Below are 20908 nucleotides of genomic sequence, written 5' to 3'. Positions count from 1 at the left end.
AGGGTCCTTTGAAAATGAAGACAACAATGCAGTCATAGATTTTGTAGGCATTCCAAGTTATAATTTGGCTTTAAATAGGAGACATTTTCATTTTAACATTTTGTCTCTTCATATGAAAAAGTAAACACTTTCTGTCTAAAAGGACGGTGTCACTGTGTTAAGAATAGACATAAAGTCTCCCAAGTCAGATTTCTTTGAAAGTATACATGCATATTTTGCACATACTCGTCACATTTTATTGTTATTATAATTCTTTCTTACTCATCTACACTTTTAAACCTTTTTAGAAACCCTTCATTCGACTCACGTTCACTTTCATATAATTTTTCCTCACTTTTTACTCTTTGTATATCTGTCTTCATTCCCTCCTTTTTTCAGTCTTTCCTTTCTACTTACAAGATATAAGCTTGAAACTGATGTCAGGCTTCTAACCCAATAGTACTTAAATAGCTAAGAACACTTCATCTATTTTTGGATCTGTCTATGCAGTGATGTTAGTGAAAGTTTACTTAAGATTTATTATTATTATAGGATACTCACCGTTGTCTTTGGCTTTTTTTCTTTCAGTAAAAAGCAGAAACACAATTCAGTTCAAAGATGTTTGTATTTCAGGAAAATTCAGAATTGATGACAACAGGATCAGTAGAATTCTACCAACATAAAGCATGCAGAAGAATAATTTAAATAAATTATTTATACTAAGTCAAGCAGTACTATTGAAGATACACTGAAGAATGTATTACAAAACAAGAATAATGGTTGCAACCTTATTGAGCGCAAACCTTAATGTTGCCATAAAAGAAAGCCATAGAGCTCATGTTTGGCTTGGCAGAAGTTTGTATCCTGTGGTTACACCTTGCTTTCTGTACAAAGTGAAAGCTTAGTAGGGAGCTTTGAAGGCACTTCACTGGTTCTAATCAACTTAAATAAAAAAACACCACTCCAGTGGGCATGGCATGCTGTCTTGAATTACTGGTCACAAAGTGCCTATAAAGCAGTTTGGTATTTTTCATTTGTTTGTTTGTTTCAGAAATATTGCTATCTCAGTGCAACGCTCTGCCAGCATCTTTTATGTACATAGTGAGAAACCATCTCCAGGCAGGGATCTGAAGAAAGGGTTTTTGTCATTGGCATCAAATGTTGTTCCCAGTATATTGCCTGTGATGCTTTCTATTCTGCATCTCGTAGTGAATGGCCAGTGGGGTCCTTGGTCTCCGTGGTCTGCCTGCACTGTTACCTGTGGAGGAGGAATTCGTGAGAGGTCTCGTCTCTGTAACAGTCCAGAGCCACAGTATGGAGGAAAGCCATGTGTGGGAGATACCAAGCAACATGATATGTGCAATAAGAAGGATTGCCCAATTGGTTGGTATTTTGTCATCCTTTATTCAGTCTGAGTAATTATTAATGCTGTTATTTCTTTATGAAGTAATTATAAATTGACAGTACAGAAATCTCCTAATTATACTTTTGTTTCAATAAAGGACATTTAATGATTTTTTTATGTGTATTCTTGATACTGGCTTCTCCTGGACAAGTATGCATTTCTGAAATAGGGATTCAGTATGCTGTAATGTATTCAGCTGGATGTAGCAATCTGTAGTCATTTCATGGTAAATCAATAGTATGTCAAATGCACTTAAATAACCCTAATTCTAAGGATTTTTATAAGAGTCTGTTGCATCAGACTCTTAAGCTAGTGAAGAGAGAATGCCTGTTTCTTAAATGAAGTTTTACATGCGTTTTATGCTCCTTACTTAATTTAGACTTTTGTGTGTCTTTGCCAGACGGGTGTTTGTCAAATCCTTGCTTTCCTGGAGCAGAATGTAACAGTTACCCAGATGGGTCTTGGTCATGTGGGCCATGCCCAGCAGGATACCTTGGCAATGGTACCCTCTGCGAGGATCTTGATGAGGTATGTACTTTGTTTCCATTAACATCAGGAAATCACCATGAAATTTTAATTATTTGGGAATTGCACAGCCATCTCTTTCTTTCCTTACTTGCAGTGTATAGCTGTCTCAGATGTTTGCTTTAAAGTGAATCAAGTCCATCGCTGTGTTAACACAAATCCAGGCTTCCACTGCTTGCCATGTCCTCCACGCTATAAAGGAAGTCAGCCCTATGGAGTAGGGCTGGAAGTTGCCAAGACAGAGAAGCAAGTAAGTGATGTTGAATCGAATTTGATGGCTTTGAAACTGAGTAATTCTTATCTGAAAATATCTGTGAATGACAGCATACGATAAACCTGGGTACCAGACAAAAATAACCTGAATCAGATAACTGATGTTCCAGAGTAGTTTTGATTTGAGTAACAAAACACTGAATTTGGGGTTGGCTTTTTTGAGGATTCTGATTTCTCTAGGCGTCTGCACAGTTGCACCAAGTGAGCCTAAAATACCAGGAGCAAACATTTCCCTGCTTTGCATTCCTTTCTCTGAGGTGTGTATACCTATTCTGGAGATTGGAAAATGAAGAATTAGGACTGTCTTCATAAATATAACATTGTTCATGTTGGTGTCATCAGACGTATGTCTGAAGTTCACTCCCTAAATTCCATTGGACCAAAACCTGTCAGTGGTGGAAGAAAGCAGGAAGTGGAAGTGGCATTGAAGACTACAGCTAGATAGAACAAAGCCATTGAAACAGATGTGATGGGATGCCTTCTCTTTTTTGCCATTAAATCAATCTGTGGATAGTTCAGTGTGTCAAGTCTACATGTGAAAAATCTTTGTAAGATTCTCAGATACTGTCAATGAAAATAAGCAAAGTGATAAGAAAGAGGTAACAAAAACTTGAAGCGAACATGAGAATTCCTTGGGATCTCTCTTATTTAAGAAAAGAATCTTTACATACTCTCAGGCAGAACAATAAAAGAAAGAGGTGAGTAAAGTCTAATTGCTATTGCAGTTAGTTTCTGGGGATTAGTGACATCTGGAAGCAGGTGAATAGAGTTCTGAACGTGTTAAATCACTTTAATTGCTTTTTTAATATTATCCAATTTTCCCTGTGTTTTCTGTTTTGTGTTTTGTTTTTTTGTTTGTTTGGGGTTTTTTGTTTGATTGTTTGGGTTTTTTTTTTTTGGGGGGGGGAGTTGTTTGTTTGGGTTTTTTTTAATTATTTTCATTGTGCACATTTGCTGGACTTGTGAGCTGACAGAGAAATATCACTTACTAACTGTAATTAACACAAAGGTCTGTCTTCAGATCTCTAAATAACTGGCCTGATTTTGACAAAGTTGAGGCTCGCACAGCTGACTGTGAATATCAGGCTTCAGTGAATATGCTCTGTCTTTCATAGGTCTGTGAACCTGAGAATCCATGCAAGGACAAGACACACAGCTGCCATAAGTCTGCAGAGTGCATCTATCTGGGCCATTTCAGTGATCCAATGTACAAATGTGAATGTAGGACAGGTTATGCTGGTGATGGACGCATCTGTGGGGAAGATTCGGATTTGGATGGGTGGCCTAATAATAACTTGGTCTGTGCTGCTAATGCAACATACCATTGTGTGAAGGTAAGTAAAAAAGGATAAAAATGCTATGTGATAGCAAGACTTCCTTTTTCCTAAATAGTTGTGAGTAATGCTTTTAATTCATGAAGCTGATGGTTGCTTTAATTGAGTTTTAACTGTTACAACATGCTCATTTTCTAGGAGATGCTGTGAAATGTTTATTCACTTAATCCAGTAAGATCTGGTATGGGGTTCTCAAAATTAAATCCAGAATCCTCTGCTTTGGATTTCTTTGTACTCAGAATATGCGAAAGATTGGGATGCTTGTGGTAGGGTTAGGACACTGAGTGGTAGCTGCCTAAAGAACGGGTGTGGAGCACAGCTAGTGAGAATCAAACAGGAATCTCTGGGCCCAGGTTGGTGTGAAATCCCACCTGCAAGGCTTCATAACAAGACACTGACAGCCCAAGGCACAGTAAGGGCTACACTTCTAAATTTCTTGAATCCTTTTAAAAGAGTTAAGCAGACCACACTCTGTGAAAACTGGACTCAGAGCATGAGGTAATTTTTGAAGATAGAACCCTAAGAGAGGAATGAATATGAATTATTAGACAAAGAAGTTCTCCTTACTGCAAATGCTCGGGGAGAGAGGATTGGAGATTCAACCTCTTTCACCCTTCAGAGATGTGAAGTCCCAACTCTCACCCTCCTCAAGGGAATGACCTGCCTGCCACCACTGGCTCTAAACTGGGCAGGGGACTTGGCCAATCTTGCTGTGCAGCTGTATCATTGGAGTAAAACGTGAAACATTACTGCACCAAGGACAAAATAAGCATCAGGGAGCCTCAAAATTGGTGACATGTAGGTTTAGCAGTGTGTGCCCACCATGGTATGTTCCCTGGTTCCTCCTCCCTGTTAAAGTGATCTACCTCTAAATCCTCACAAAGTTTTAGCACAAGAACTTTTGCTTTAAAAATGAGGAAATGAATGCAAAAATGACTGAGCCCTAGACCACTACAGTGGTTAAAGCAAATACAGGTCAAGAGACTAGGGAAGTTTGAAATCAGGCTGTTTGAGAGAATAAGTCACTCGTGTAATTCACTTTAAGCTGTGAATCTGGGCTTTATCAGCTGAAGAGTTTTCAGATATGAATGGAAATTTGAGTCCCAGATGCTCATCTTCCTCACTGCAGCTGATGTCTGTTCATTGTGGATTCAGCCAATTCAGCTATTGCAGTTCATATATCCTTTTTTCGGTTCCTGTCATCAGAACCTGCAACATGTGGACCTATGATGTAACACAGAGGATTAGTTCTTATTAAACCAAACATGTTGAACCCATTTAAAAAGACTGCTTCCAAAGGTTGATTCAGGTTTTCTATATTGTATGTGTTGATCTCATAGACACAAGTACTTCATTTAAGGGGACCCCTCCACCCCACCATAAAAACCTCTTAAAAATACCACATATTTTCAGGTCCTTATATATCCTTAAATATAAGGATATATAAATACGCTGCTTGAGGATTTTGATTTTTAAAAAGCTTTCCTTGAGCTGATAATTGTTGAAAATTAACTTACTGTCTTGATTAATTTCTTTGATTGTTTCAAAAAGTTTTTTGTATCACTGGTAGCCAGTGTTGAACAGGACAGTCAAGACTGAAATTTTTACAGGTATTTCAGTTATTTGTTAAGAAATTCTGGATTTTGTTATTTGTCATAAATTTTCCAGTTCTTCTTTTTTTTTTTTTTTTTTAAATTATCTATTCTGTTAGAACCACTGAGATTGAAAACAGGGCTAGGAATCTTACTATAATATTCTTTTCTTAGTGTATGTATTACGAAAAAGATATTTTTTTAATTTATTGACAGATTCAATTTTGGGCTGAGGTAGATCTGTAATGTGAGTAAGAATGAGAATAACAGTGTGTTTTAGTAGATGCATTTATTCACAGCAAGTGGTAGAATTGCAATCCACTTTAACTTATTTTACTAATTTTTTACAAAAATGCAGATTAGAAGTTGGGCAAGCTATTTTGCTTCTTATTTTTTTCAGTGTAACCTAAGACTTGCTTGTTTAAATAGTCATTCTTTACAAAGCTGATACAAAATAAAGAGATACTTTTGCCTTTTAGTTTCAAAGCCATAGGAGTGCAAAGTTACTGTTTCACAGAACAGTATGAAGACACTTCTTTAAAACCTTTTCTTACAGTGTTCCCCTTCATTAGTCCATACTACTTCATTCCAGGAACCTTCCATATGAACAACTAGTTCTGACGACCTTCTCCTGGCTTGTATCTTTATTTTTCTGGCAACCAAACCTGCACGTTTTTTATGTAATCTTCAAACATCCTTCATGGATTATCTATAAAAAGTTGATGTAAGAGTGCATGACTCTGTGTGTGGTGTGTTTGTTCTCTGCTAGTTCATCTAAAATTTACTGGAAACATCATTTTAATAGAACTGAGAAATAGAATAATTTGCAGATGCATTTCACTTACTTTACAATATGAAAACAACAAATGAACTACTATCTTTGGCAGCAAACAAACAAGTACTTTAAAAAGTATTTGTGACTAATTGCTCTTGTTTTATAGTCTCTGGTGTACTCTTCTGTCCAGGCAAGTGATTCTGACATAATGTAAACATAATGTATTGATTATTTATTTTGGCCAGGATAACTGCCCCCTTCTGCCTAACTCTGGCCAAGAAGACTTTGATAAAGATGGTAAAGGAGATGCCTGTGATGAGGATGATGACAATGATGGTGTTGAAGATGACAAAGTAAGATTTGTGTCTGTCTGTAGTATTTTTGACCTAAACATCTGGTTTTAAGGAAAATGATTACAATAAATGCAAACTTTATTCTTCAGAGCTTTAGCTGAGTTATTCTGCACTACTTTCCCTGAAGGATATGTAGGGCAGAATAAAGCCGTGTTCAGTCAAAGGAAAGGAGCACTGTGCAGAGCAAAGCAGCCTTGGGGAACATTTTATAAACTTCTTCAATTTTATTATCATGTACAATAGAACACAATGAACAAAAAAGTCAGTCCTTGTTTAAATGGAAAAATCAAATTATTCAATATGAAACTGAAAACACTGATACTAGTTTATTCCAAAAGTTATAAAAACAGTTCTAGTTGGTTTTTTTTGTTTTCCAAAAATTATAAATTGCAGTTGAAGTTGGACTGATTTTGCAACACGTTCTGATATTTTATATTAAATATACATGTAGCAGTGATGCATCTTTTTAAAATATCTGAGTACAGATCCAGTTTAAAATGCCTGTTGCTCTCCTTGTGAGATATGGAGAACAATTCACATGTTGTGTACAAAAATCACAAAACTAGACAGTGAGCCAGACTGTCCAGATGCCATCCTGTTACCACCAAGATCTTCAGTGTGGGTACAGCTTGTCTATTGCAAAAATAATGGATTGATATTTTGATTTTTGACCTCTGTTCAAGATGAACAGTAAGAGTTACCACTTCGTAGTATGATCTCATGAGTTATGGTTTATATTATGAAATCTTCTTTCTTCTTACTAGGACAATTGCCCTCTTCTGTTCAACCCTCGTCAGTTTGATTACGACAAGGATGAAGTTGGTGACCGCTGTGATAATTGCCCTTATGTGCACAACCCTGCTCAGATTGACACAGACAATAATGGGGAGGGTGACTCATGTGCTGTGGATATTGACGGAGATGGTATGCTTTCAGTTTTGAGAAATAAGGGCTGTTCCACAAGCGCACTTTGCTTATGTCCAGTAAGATCGGCTACCTGCTTTTATACATGGAATAAAATTGGGTCTAGTAGCTTAAAAACACAGGAGAAGAAGGACTAGACTTAGGTGTATCTGTGCGGTGAGGTATATTTTCCCATATAGTCCCAGTATGACTACAGTGGATATTATTGAAGAATAAATCACAGCAAGTCTTTTATCAATGTAATTTTAAAAAACAAAATCTTTCCTTCAGCTGTGTTCCAAAGTAATCAGGGTCTAATATAACACTTCTGTTGACTTTCTGTTTTCATTTGAGGGAGGAAAAAGAACATCAGAACATTCATGTGGTTAAGACAATATCCATAGGAAAGTAATCTGCTTTTCTGTGAATGTATGCAAAGCTCACTGTAATAAAAATACACATTTTGTGTGTCTTAAAATATTATTAAAGGTGTTTATTTCCTCTACCAGTACATGCCTATATGACCCTGATTTGATCAGAATTAAGAAGGGGGAAAACCACTTAAATTTCTCTCAAAAATCATATCCCTGCAGCATTTCAAATGTATGAGAAACCAGAAATACTATAAGTTGAGGAAATCTAGTTTTGTGTTTTCTCCAGTAATGTTTTAAACTTTTGGATGCCTATCTGAGTTCAGCTTCTGAACAATTTAAAGTTCTCCCATCCTACAATCTATGGCTGTATGTGTTGGATGCTACATCATTTTAATTTCTTCAATTTTTTGTGTTTGGGTTTTTTTTTCCTCATAGACATTTTTAATGAACGGGATAATTGTCCTTACGTCTATAACACAGACCAGAGTGATACAGATGGTGATGGAGTTGGTGATCAGTGTGATAACTGTCCATTAATGCATAATCCAGACCAGGTAAATGATGATAACAGTTTCCTTAACGGTAACATCAGAACAAGGGCAGAGAAAAGGGCATAGGAATTTCTATCAGTCCCTTTTTACTGGACAGCTGAAGAGATGGATTTATATTGCTTACTTTCACCTCTCAGGTTGTGAGATCTCTTTTTTTATCAGATGAAAGGGAAGCAGAGTGATGATGCCTTAATCAATCTGCAAGGCTTTGGTGAGCTGTTTTCTTCCCTGGTGGCAAGTCAATACAGCTTCAGGGCTGCATTTGATATGCCGGAGTGTTTTGGTCCATGTGCAGATCAGTAACATCACATACTCAAAAGCAATCAGGAAATGTGCTGCCCATACTGTCACTCCCCTGTCATCACCAGAATGACAGCTCTTATCTACTGATAGAAGAATAAGTAGCCATATTAGTTTGATATTATGTTTGTGCTTAGAGCACGGTTGTCATTGTAGTATCACTTGTCTCTACAGAAGTCCTTGAAAAGAAGTGTTGAGCAGTTAAGTACCAGGCTGTACTTTTGTGTTTAATAAAAATAATAAAATTACTCTTTAATTTCTTTTTTTTGGGGTAGACTGATGCAGACAATGACCTTGTTGGTGACCAGTGTGACAATAATGAGGACATAGATGAAGATGGCCACCAGAACAATCAGGATAACTGCCCTTATATCCCCAATGCTAACCAGGCTGACCATGATCAAGATGGTAAAGGAGATGCCTGTGATCCTGATGATGACAATGATGGTGTCCCAGATGACAGGGACAACTGTCGCCTCAGATACAACCCTGAGCAGGAGGACTCAGATGGTAAGAAGGTCATATGTTCTCAGCATTCAGTTTTGGTCTTGAAATATTAATATCTGAGGAAAAGAAAGACTTCAGATCAAACTGAACTCCTTTTGCTATTTGAGATACCGTGGACTTTGATGGAACTGAATTGGCCAGTTTGGTCAAGGGTTAAATCATTAGGAGACATCTTAGATAGGAGATCAAATATACACAAATTCTGGAAGAATACTTTTGACAGAGTCATGTTAATTTTTAACAAAAAATTTTTAGCAAAAAATGCTCCTGCAGAGCTTTTCTCAAATTCCTTCTTAGGTCTCTTTAAGTATCGCTTGATGGATGTACATGGCACAGTTAACAAAATGGATACGTAATTGTTCTTTTTTCCAGTTCTGTGGTAAGATATTGCTGGTCACTCTCAAATAGTCCTTCTCTATTCTTGACATTATTTAAATAATTAGTGACAGTTTCACTATCATAAATTTAATTTAGAAAATGTTTATTGTCCTATCCTTTGAAAAATACCAAATATTTGCAAGTAATGGCCCTTGCAATAAATATAGGTGAGCAATTTTTGTTCCAAGTTAAACAAGTTGCTGGAGTGTTTCAATGGTTCTGCTGTTGACATTGAAAGCAGAATTTAATGTCTACACAATATGGTTTTACGCACATTTAGAAAGATAAAATGTTGACTTCTGACTGATTTCCTTGTAAAACAACTGCTGGCAGTAGAAAGTTTCTCATTGGTAGTCAGTAGTAGTTTTTAAATAATTTAATCTTTCAGTCCCGTAATATATATCTGGAATATCTTTGTACTAGCCAGTCTCTGGAATAGCGCCTTAATTTAGCAAATCCAGAATAAGGCTGACACCAAGCTGAGATAGTTATAGTCATCTGACTACATTTATGTATCAATTAACGATTCACAAAGAGCATATATTTAATCAGTTTAGCCAGCTCATCACTGTCCTTAGCAGCAGGTCCAATAAATTTTGAAAAAGGGATAAATAAAGTCAAAAATTGTTCCCACACTCTTGAAGATGTGAGCATATAAAGATGAGGCCATGGAGAGAGCTGCTGGATGTGACTGGGTAAACAAATCCTGTATAACTTTCCTTGACAGGGCATCAATGTTGTCAGCAGCAGTTCACTACCAAATGAACATCAGCTGAACTTTTAGTGAATGATTAGATTCTCCTGTGAATTACCTCTTTAATTTGGCAAAGGAAACAAAATAGGAAATTCGTTCCCTTTTCTTGAGTAAGTGCTAAGATAAACAGGTGGAGAAGCACACAGCTGGTCAGGATTTGGAGTTCTCCATGGCAGATATCCAGGGTGGAAAATGGAACCAGTTTATCACGTATCTGAACTGTAGAAAGTCTTTGAGATATTAGATGCTTCATCTTTCTCTTACAACCCTTTTCTTTTTGGCTCTTACCCAAAACTCATTCTGCTTTCTCTCTGAAAGCACCGTACTTGGGTAATGCTGTGTTAGTTAGTCACAGTAATGTAGATTTTAATTTTTCTCTGAAATATCTAGTAGTAGATCAATATGTAATGAGCTGGATCATTGCTATTTCCCATTGTGTTAATTCCCATGTTCTTTGAGCAGTCATAAATGCTTAGCTACATGAGGATAGAAACAAAATTACCTAACAGTCCTGTTTTTACCTTATGACCCAATGTAATATCTGGTGGTTTCTGTTCTAAAAGTTGGAGCCATTTGTGAACTTGTTTCTGTCCTTGTCTAGCTAAGTTTTTCTAACTTATTTTCCAGTCCTTGTGCTATGCATGCCGTGAAATAACAGTGGCATTGACAATGAGTTTTTATTATGGATGCCTCTTTTCAATACCTGCTATTTGAGGCAAGTCACATCTCCTGGTTCCCATCAATAGTATGGGTAAATTAAGACACAAAATAATTTTTAGTTTTCTAAAAATATTGAGTGTAATAAAAGTGTTGAGCATAAGCACAACTGTAGATGATCTGTATGAATGTATTTTTTGGTTCTCTAAAACATTTCTAGCGAATCATAAAACATAATTTTTTCATTCCTCTGTGGTTAGTCCTGCTGGATACAGTGCTGCATTCTTTTCTTATACATTTTTCTGAAGCACTGCATTTTTTATAAGTCAAATTGCTCTACCTGCAAGTGAAAGGGCGACGAAGCACATATGCATATTTTACTGCAACACTCTCCCCACTTTCCTGTGACACTTCTGCAATCTGAAGCATCTTAGATGGATTGTTGCAGAAAGAATCTTGAGACAGTGATAAAAGATCTGGAAAAAAATTCATATGATCAACAATATATAATGATTTAGTAATATGTGGGAAGATAAAGATTTTAATGCTCTTGCTTGAATTAATTCCCACAGCACATATTAAAATGTGGTGTTGTATTCACATCTGGGACAAATCAAACTGAAAATGTAATACGAGCATTAGTGAATTATATCAACATAGCAAACTTCCAGCTTTTCCCACCCTAATTCCAAAGTGGTGCATAGAGCGGGGCTGGATAAATTGCTAACAATTGCATTTGCTTATTCACATTGCTTATAGGTGATGGCAGAGGTGATATTTGCAAAGATGACTTTGACAATGACAATGTTCCAGATATTTATGATGTATGCCCTGAAAACAATGCCATCAGTGAAACTGATTTCAGAAAGTTCCAGATGGTCCCCCTGGACCCCAAGGGGACAGCTCAGATTGATCCCAACTGGGTTATTCGCCACCAAGGCAAGGAACTGGTGCAGACTGCCAACTCTGATCCTGGAATAGCTGTAGGTGAGTATCAGATGTCAGTCATCATCTTTGGAAAAGTAACCAGTGGTCCTGTGATAGGGAAAGAGAAAAAGAGGAAAAAAAAAAAGTAGATAAATGCACTTTTTTGGTGCTGTGAACTTTGGACTAACACGAGGACAGAGTATATGCCCAAAGTAAAAACAGCTCAATGCTATTTGTATTTTTTGTCTATTGATGCCATTGTTGACTGTAACATTCATAAAATACACAGTTAAAATATGTACAGAAGTGTGGTGCTTGCTGTCTTCACTGCTCCTCATAACCGAGGTATTTATCTCCAGAAATCTCTATGTGATAGGCAGATAAGTGTAATTAACACCTCTTCTACAGGTAAGAAAACTGAGACTTTTTACAGCTTCTGCCAAAATTCAGGAGGTAGCTGGGATTCTTGAGTGTAGACAACTGGACCCAGCATTATAACTCAATAGTTTATCTCTTGTACTTTCCCAGGCTATGATGAGTTCAGCTCCGTTGACTTCAGTGGGACATTCTATGTTAACACAGACCGCGATGATGACTATGCCGGCTTTGTGTTTGGTTACCAGTCCAGCAGTAGGTTTTATGTTCTGATGTGGAAACAAGTCACTCAGACCTACTGGGAGGACAAACCCACCAGGGCATATGGCTATTCTGGTGTGTCACTCAAAGTAGTAAATTCAACAACTGGTACTGGTGAACACTTACGAAATGCTCTTTGGCACACAGGAAACACCCCTGGACAGGTAAGAGATTTAAAACCTCATTCCAACAGTGCATAAATATTTTAAAAATAAGGGAGATGTCTCAAAAAGAATGTCCTTTCTCACCTCAATTTTTTGCAGATACTTATCATCTTTTTTTCAATTCCTGTGTTAGTAGTGTCAATAATAACATTTGCATTGTGTTTGAAAGAAAACTACATGTATAAAAGGGAAGATGAGATGATCAAAAGGAAAGGAGTGACAGGTCTCAGTTACCCACAAATCCTTTGTTACTTCTGTATTGGCACTTGCTTTTTTGGTGTTCCACCTTGGTTGAATTATATGTGATTTAGAGTACAGTAACCAGTGACAGAAAAAGAGGAAAGAATTTAAAACCAAGAGAGAAAAACTTCTGCTGTTCCAAATTCTATTCAACTATGGAAGAAACTTGTGCCTTTTGGAAAGTAAATCAGTGGAAGTTCACATATGAATAGGAATTGATTGTGGAGCATGACTGTGTGTGAGTCAAAGGCAGTAACATCTGTGCAGGCTGCAGTCCCTCTCCCTCACTGAAGGCACTGGTACAAATAGAAAAAACATAAAATCTTTCAGCATGGGTGTGTATGTGCAAACATGAAGGACTTCATAAAGGAAGTCAGGTTCGATTCTATAATGGTTTTCAGTGACTCTTAGCTATGAAACTGCAGATGAATAACTGACCAACACATTAGGACAGAAATTTCCCTTACTCTCATCCTATAAAAGAAGCCTTCTGATCATGCCATCAAATGTTAAACTCTATTTTCAGTTTCATGCTTTGCAGAAAATAAGCTTTGGCTGCATGTACAATTACTGCAGTGGATGTACAGTTACTGGAGCACAGTCTGTTTCTAATAAGGCATTTGTATTCTTACTGTAGGTGCGTACTTTATGGCATGATCCCAAGAACATTGGCTGGAAAGATTATACGGCTTACAGGTGGCATTTGATTCACAGGCCTAAAACAGGATTAATAAAGTAAGAAATATTTCTTCACTTCTATATTTTCTGGTAGCAAAACTTTTGTCTCTTGATAAAAAAAGCTACGTTACCAGTTTCTTTGCTAGTTCTGATAATTATGATACTTGTGAGAGTTTTTTCCAATATTTAAGGGACATTTTGTTATCTTCTGAATAAGTTATTTTCCTTTTCAGATGTATTTAATTTATTCTGGATTGTTCAGTATTTGCATCAGCTAAATACTCTTAAATTAAAAAGAAAAATGCTTTCTCAATAGTTTTTCTGTAAGGAAACCAAAAATTCCTGAGCAAAAGTCAAAGCAAGATTAGAATTTGGGATTGCTCTTCAGCCACTGGAATTTCAGTGAATGAAATTAATTAGAAACATCAGCATTACCACAGGGAAGTAGGCCAACAGCCTGTCTGCTTCAGCATCCTGTCTCCCATAGAGACTTATACAAGACATTGCAGAAGTGACATGAGCACATCTGTAATGCACACAACAAGGAGCTATGGCATATGACTTTCCTTAGAGCTCAGCTGTTTATTTGATGTTCCAAAGATTGAGCATTAACTGTCCGTGTCAGTTTTGTCTTCTACTAACTACTGGAACTGTAAAGAACATTTTTCCTGGGGCAGAATCAGACCTTCCTTCTAAAGGTTTGTTTTGTGCTTATGAGCAGGGAATTTTAATTTATCTGTGAAAGACAAAGAATACGCAAATTTGGATAGACTGTAACCTGTTTACTGGAAAGAGAAGAGTTTCTTTAGGCATCAAAGTATTGCAGTGCAAAGCATTGACTGATATAGGTCAAAAGGAAACAATTTTTTTCATTCATGTTACTGTTACCTGTAACTTCCTTTGCAGAATCTATGTAGTATGAGACAAATCATGATTCAAATGGTATCTCATTAAATTAATCTAGCATGACAAATTCTATGGTCCAGGTCGCTAAATTCCTTCATTCTTTAGGGTGTTGTTATAGAAAATAAATTAATTATTTCCCTAATGTAGTCATGAAACAATTTAATTTGAACAGAAATATCAATTTCATATGAACACTGTTAGAGCTATGTAATTAGTTTTTTTGGTGGGATGAATATTAAACTCTTACCAAATGCTTTGGGTTCTTGATATTTTGAGAAGTATATTGAATAGGGTTACATGAACATGAAAACCTGTCATTGTTTTTACCATCCATTAAATACTGATTTCAGGGAGCAGTTTCATACTTGTCTTTGTGTACCTTTCAGGAAATAAAACACTTCAAGGTAGAGCAAGTACTGGGCACACATTTCAGCCTAAGCAGAAATCTGCCCCTAACCCCTGAGTTACAGGAAGTTGCTCAAATGTTTTCTTCCTCATGTGAAGCCATCTTGCTTTGTATAACTAATGTACTGTGGACTGAAGCAGGACCATAATCGCTCTATCCAGAGACTGCTCTAATCAACAGACTACAGATTGCCTTCTCATTTGCCCTAATAGACTGAGAGCCTAAGAACCTTGAATGTCTCAAGGTCTCCCATGAGAAGTGGAGAATCCAAGTTCAAGGAAATGCAGTCTCTTTGACAGGGAAGAGTGAAGAGATGCCTTTTAGAGGTCTTTTGTCTCCAGGGTGAATGTCTGAAATGCTAATAAAAACCCCAAAACAAAACAGAAAAGAAACTCCCCAAAACCTCCAAGTTCTGCTTTTCCAATTTATTATTAGTCTAGCTATTTGTGTCCAAATCCTTCCAGCTTTCATTAAGCTCTTAAAATGTCTGAAATTGAGATTCAGCATGCCTCCAGTTAATGTTTTGTTTGACTCTTAAGAGGATGCTTCTTCCAATTTCTGATGTTGGCCCTTGCAACTAAAGATAAATAAATCAGCTGTTCACACATGCGTAAAGACGTCTTTGCACAGTGATGTGACAAGCTCGTGTGCTAACCTCTGAGTTCACAGGGACAGGGGCTTATCAGTGAATGCTAGTACATGACATAGTTCATTCCAGGAGACATGACTGTTCTGAATAAAGAGCTGGGAAATATTTTTCAGATGGTGTGCACAAAATTACTTATGGAACAGCCCCACTGTTTGTGATAAATGTGGTATGGCTGCCAGCCAGGGGGGCTGAGATGAGAAGTGATCCGTACAATGAAGCTGGGTTTTCTGTTGCCTTGTTAAAGTTAATTCTGCTTCAGTTCTTAGGGACTATTGCCAGTTCTTACACTGGACACTGCATTATCCTCTTTGTCTAATTTTTAATTATGTTCTTCTTTACAGAGTTTTAGTTTATGAAGGGAAACAAGTCATGGTGGATTCTGGACCGATCTATGATACAACCTTTGCTGGTGGACGGTTAGGTCTTTTTGTCTTCTCTCAAGAGATGGTCTATTTCTCTGACCTCAAATATGAATGCAGAGGTTAGTTACAGAAAATGTCTGGAAAATGCTGAAGCCCTTAACTTGTGGAGCAAACACAAAATGTGGAAATGAAAAGTATCCTCTAGCTACTGACAGCAATCTTTAATACCATAGCATGGCATAAACTTTGATTTGTTGAAATTACATGAATGCCCCTTGCTCCTATAGTAATCTCAATTTGCATAATAAAACCCAGGTGTTTAATTCTATCCACCTGGAAAAAATGAGGTAGAAATCCCTGAGAGAGATAGGTGTTTAGAATTCTGTCTGTGTATCCACTGTCCTCTGCAGGCTATTTCAGTGTGTCCTTCAGGCAAAGAGCTACTTCTGCATCACCTTTCTTTCAAGAGGTAAAACAGAGAGAACAGATATCTTTAATAAGCATGTCTGTCTATAGACCCTTGTCTTAAATGTTTTAAAATACAGAAAATACTTTTCCCAGTTTTCTTATATATGATTTTTTATATACATTTAGATACATAGCTGCACATACACATGTGAATGTCTGTCTCTATATATAGACATATATGTATTTTATATAAACCTCATCCCATATGTGGGAAAATGCAAAACAGAAAGCACTGTGCTGCATCTCTATAGCATACCATGGTGGAGCTCTGTTCTTGTGTGATTGGCTTACTAACACAAAAGACCCCAACCACAATATCTTTTTTCACCATTTTTTTCAGATGCGTGAGCAATGGTTGCTGCATTACCAGCAAAGTACTGTAGATGCTATGCAACCTAGACACCTCAGTACATCCTCGTACTCCCAGTTTCTCTTTTGTGTACCTCCTGCCCACTGTCCTTGTGCTCCACTCACCAGATACCTCCCTGCTGCCAGGAGTGTTTCAGCCGTCCCTCCACCCAAGTGCCTTCTCACAGCCAGAACTAATGAAACTTAAACGTGAACGTCTGACCCACCAACGAAGCAAAAGGAGATTGATACATAAGAACACTTTTGTAGAGTGAAAACTTAGCTAAACTTGTTTGTTTCTTTATGTGTCTTTTTTAAAGAATGATGTCTACATATAAAAATGTAATTACTTAATGTATTTATGTATATGGAGAAAAAGTGGGAGGGTGATAATTATCAGTCATTGTGTTTAAGTGAGGAAAAATGTGTTTGAATTTTTTGGGTATATGGTTGACACTTTCTTGTTCTTAGCAGGACTGCACATAAAGCCTTTGGATCTAATTTTAGCAAAGTAATGGACAGCCAGACCAACAGTGAGAATTACTTTGGATATTAAAGAACAATTATAAACATGTCTTCATTCAAAAAGTTCCTTAGCTGATGAAGATGCTCTTATCAACACCCGTTAAAATTGCAGTTGGTAGAATTGTCAAATTTATAACGTAAAGCATTCTCTAGTATAGGCTTAATTGAGGCCAAACAGATCTGAACTAGAAACTCTGATGTGAACGGGAAGAGTGATTAATTAAACATCCAAAGCTGTCACTATTGTCTGACTTTCAAAACCTTATTTCCAGTTGTTCTGTTTTCATCATATTCTGCATTGCCTTGTAATAAAAAACGTACCATGACCATGTGGAGCAAAATCAGCCTGAACCACCTTTCCACCTCAGCTGCAAAAAAGCACTTTGACATCCTGATGTGGGTTTTTGAAAAGGTGGCAATGCCACTATTACTTAACTTGGTAACATGAATTTAAGGTTCCATTTATAAATATTTTGTTAGTATTTATTATGATTATCACACTGAGCTACCTTCTCTGATAATTTATTTTAAAGCATGTCATATAATGCATCAGTAATACATTCACAAATAATGATATTTTAAAGCTATTTTTGAAAGCATATCACAATATGTAGATATTGTCAAAGCATGGCCTACATTTAAGTATAGTTTCATGGGTTATAGTCATGTATACTTTAAAGTTAAATGAATAATAAGGAATTTACAAATGGAACCTTAATATATATCCAGTTACCCTAATTTAAATATTTTGTATTGTTACCTATGTCTGCTGTATATAGAACTTAAATAATGATGAAGGGATACCAGTTTATTCTGAACAGATACAACAGTTACTCAGATATACAATAGTATAGTCATGTTTAACATTTTTGTTTGGTTTTGTTTAAGTTGTATGAACTTTGTTCACAAAAAGAACACACACTGGTGTCATTTTTTTCATAGATAGGTTAACTAATGGAAGCATACAGTAACTCTGCTGCCTTCTAGGGCACAGTGAGCTAAATGTAGAATCAACTTTTTCTCCCTTGAAATAGAGTTTGTTCCTACATTAATTAGAAAGGAATCAACATTTGCTGTTTTTATTGCACATTTTATAGTATTCATATTATCAAATTCTATATATTTTTTTTATTTTCAGTTTAGTGTTGGGTAGTTTGGGTTTTTTCCCAAATCCTCTTCATGAACTTTTAAAATATTTCAGTTTCTTTTGGTGTTTCAAGTGACATCCCCAAGTTCCAAGCAGAAGGTAGGGCGACTTTGTTAAATGTAATGAGTAATGGCTGTGTAGGGTTTTTTGTTTTTTCAGAGAGAGACATCAGTGTGGGGATGAAGATGTTAATATTTGGACTGTATCATAATTTTCCTATTCTATGTAAATTATTTATGATTTTTTAAATTTTTTTTCTTGCAAGTATGTGTGAGAGAGTGAGAGTGATGAAATTTCATTTTGTTTTGCCAAAGATTGTAAATAATTATTTATTTGTTTACATGGACGGAACTTTATCATTTAACGTCCTGATTCATTTAGTCAGATCCTCATTTTTATATATATATATATAAAGAAATTAATAATAGGAAATAAACTGTAAAAAGGTTTTATAAACCAAAATCTCTTTACCTTTTTTATAGTTAAAATGTTTCTTAAAATATTCCATTCTCCACAGCCCTCAGTTAAGCCTCTTGCCTTGCTGTAAACCAGTTCATTTCTAGCAAACCAGCAAATAAGATTGCTTTGTTAAAAATCACAGAGGGTCTTCCAAGGCTGTAAACAGGTTTCTCACTATCTCTGACAAGACATCCTTCCCCATGAAGTATTTATTTGGCAAACTGTCACAAATTTTATTTTTAGCATTGTGACTGAGAGATTTTGTTCCTGCTTCTTTGTACTGTGTCTTGGCCAATGTGTTTGAACAAATACACCTCATTTTGTAATTGCTGCATCTGAGAGTCCCATCTGAGTCACTGGGATTCATTGGTGTGAGTGGAGATTGCCTTCCTGCTGGAGATTTTCAGGAACCAGTAAATCATCATGAACCAAACAGAATAAAATATAAGAAAAAATTCTCAGCATGAGAGATCTTTCCTATGAGTATAAACTGCTTGCAGGGAAGGGAATTTGAATGTGATTGGGAAAAGTAAGAATGCCCAGCATCTCAAAATGCAAATTTGGAGGTATGGATACAAGTTCCAAGTTTTCTTGGACTTACAAATATTCCAGCCATTTGATTTCCTTGGCTTTTGGTTCCCATGTGAGTACTTGGAACATTACACAAGAAAGCCATTCAGTGCAAGTTTTTTTGTGTCTTTTAAACCAATACAAATGCTCATTCTTGTTCAGAGCTGCAAAGTCATCAGTGATTGACATTGTTTAGGTGTTAGAGTGATCAAGAACTTGTTATCCACTTAACAGTTTTTGAAAAAACTCTTGTATGGGTCTGCAAGAGAATTTTGAGCATGAGCACTTAGTTAGGAATTTAAGGGAAAAAAAATCTCTTGCTGGCAATGAAACGAAACCCTGAAAAACTAAACACAGGGAAATAAAATGAGGGGAAATGTGTAAAAATGTAACAGCAACACTTCAGGGTTACAGGGTCTCAGAAAAACAGGGAGGAAAGGGCCAAAAAAGCAAATATGCTATGAATGAGCAGGTTCACTGTAGTAATGGCATCCTCTGACCTATGTCAGTGGTTCTAGCTGCTTTTTTAAGCCTTTTGAAGATACATGGGAGTAATTGTGTAATCTGGGAAAAAAATATGTATTTAAAATCCTTACAGCACCTGCACTTTTGGTTCCCAGAGAGATATGGGTATGGAAGAAGAAGGTCTGAAGTCCTTGAGGAGAGGCTGTGTTTTCTCACAAGGGGAAACTGAATAGGGCAGGTGTGGGTTCTGCCACTGACTCATGAGTGATATTAGGCAGAATTTTTTTCATTTTTTTCCATTTCCCTGTGCATCATGCTCCCATCTCCTAAAGGTCAGTGATAAATTTCCTCCCCTTTAAAATACTTATGATATGTTTTATGTATCTTACTGTTTCTGGGCCAGCCAAAAAATAGGAATTCCTGAAGTTCCCCTGAAATTAACTTCTGATGAAACTTCTTGAGCACTTTTAAAACATGGGTGTTTTGGGTAAGCTTTGGATAAATCACTGATTTCTGAAAACTTAAGCTGAACTCACAGCATTTAAGGATATGTCCATTGTAAAAGTAATGCATTTGCCATGGTTTCTTCCAGAAAGGAAGGAAAAATTCTATCCAGGGACTATACCTGTGATTTCACACATCAGGCAGCCCAAATATTAGCATCATGAGTGCTAACGTCTGTGTCTACTCCTTGCTAGCTACACAGAGGGGCAGGAGTTGAGCATTCTATCGCAGTCAGTGGTCAAACCCTCATCTTGGTCATCTCAGTGCGAGTTTTGCTATGAAACTGAGTGATAGCTGGATGAGATTCAGGATTTGGCTTGTGCTGCAGACTTCCACAGAGGAAGGGCTCTAAAGATTGCATGGGAACATCTGCTCTCTAAAGCCATTTGAAGAAAATATGCAACTATGTAATCAATTGGCACGGCATTGTTTCCATTGTGGAGAAGACCACCCTTGTATATCAGGAAGGAGGACTTTGAAGAAAAAGAAACCTGGGGTTGATTAAAGCAAAGGTTCTTCTAATCCATTATCCTGCTTCTCGAAAGCTGCCAGTACCAAATTCGCAAGAGGAAGGTGTCAAATGTTTAGTATTAAAAATCATACATTAGCACTCCCAGAAGGGAAACATCATTCTAAGCCCCAGGCTGTTAATGGGTGGTTTCTGCCTTTGTGCCTGCGTGGCCTTTTTTTTGCACTATTATAACTGCAAATATTCTTGTTATTCATATAAATATCTCAGATATTTAATCCCACTTCTCCACCTATTAAGAGCTCTGGAGATTATACTATACACA

The 20908-nt window shown here is 36.7% G+C and overlaps 1 protein-coding gene across 2 annotated transcripts in view; it reads left to right on the top strand.

Moving 5' to 3' along the window:
• The window catches only part of THBS2 (thrombospondin 2), a 32349-nt gene extending 13021 nt beyond the window's left edge, over positions 1-19328 (top strand). For both annotated transcript variants that reach the window (XM_071549477.1, XM_071549478.1), the window contains exons 10-22: positions 1189-1362; positions 1785-1912; positions 2007-2159; positions 3298-3516; positions 6129-6236; positions 7001-7160; positions 7949-8067; positions 8640-8874; positions 11420-11647; positions 12116-12387; positions 13265-13362; positions 15608-15747; positions 16437-19328. In XM_071549477.1, coding sequence (XP_071405578.1) covers positions 1189-1362; positions 1785-1912; positions 2007-2159; positions 3298-3516; positions 6129-6236; positions 7001-7160; positions 7949-8067; positions 8640-8874; positions 11420-11647; positions 12116-12387; positions 13265-13362; positions 15608-15747; positions 16437-16444 — 2042 coding nt within the window. In that variant the 3' untranslated portion in view covers positions 16445-19328. The remainder of the gene's footprint in view (positions 1-1188; positions 1363-1784; positions 1913-2006; positions 2160-3297; positions 3517-6128; positions 6237-7000; positions 7161-7948; positions 8068-8639; positions 8875-11419; positions 11648-12115; positions 12388-13264; positions 13363-15607; positions 15748-16436) is intronic.
• Positions 19329-20908: the final 1580 nt, after the last annotated feature.

This window comes from Pithys albifrons, chromosome 2 (assembly GCF_047495875.1).
Source record: "Pithys albifrons albifrons isolate INPA30051 chromosome 2, PitAlb_v1, whole genome shotgun sequence".
Taxonomy (NCBI): Eukaryota; Metazoa; Chordata; class Aves; order Passeriformes; family Thamnophilidae; genus Pithys; species Pithys albifrons.
This window is presented reverse-complemented; position numbering and strand designations above follow the sequence as displayed.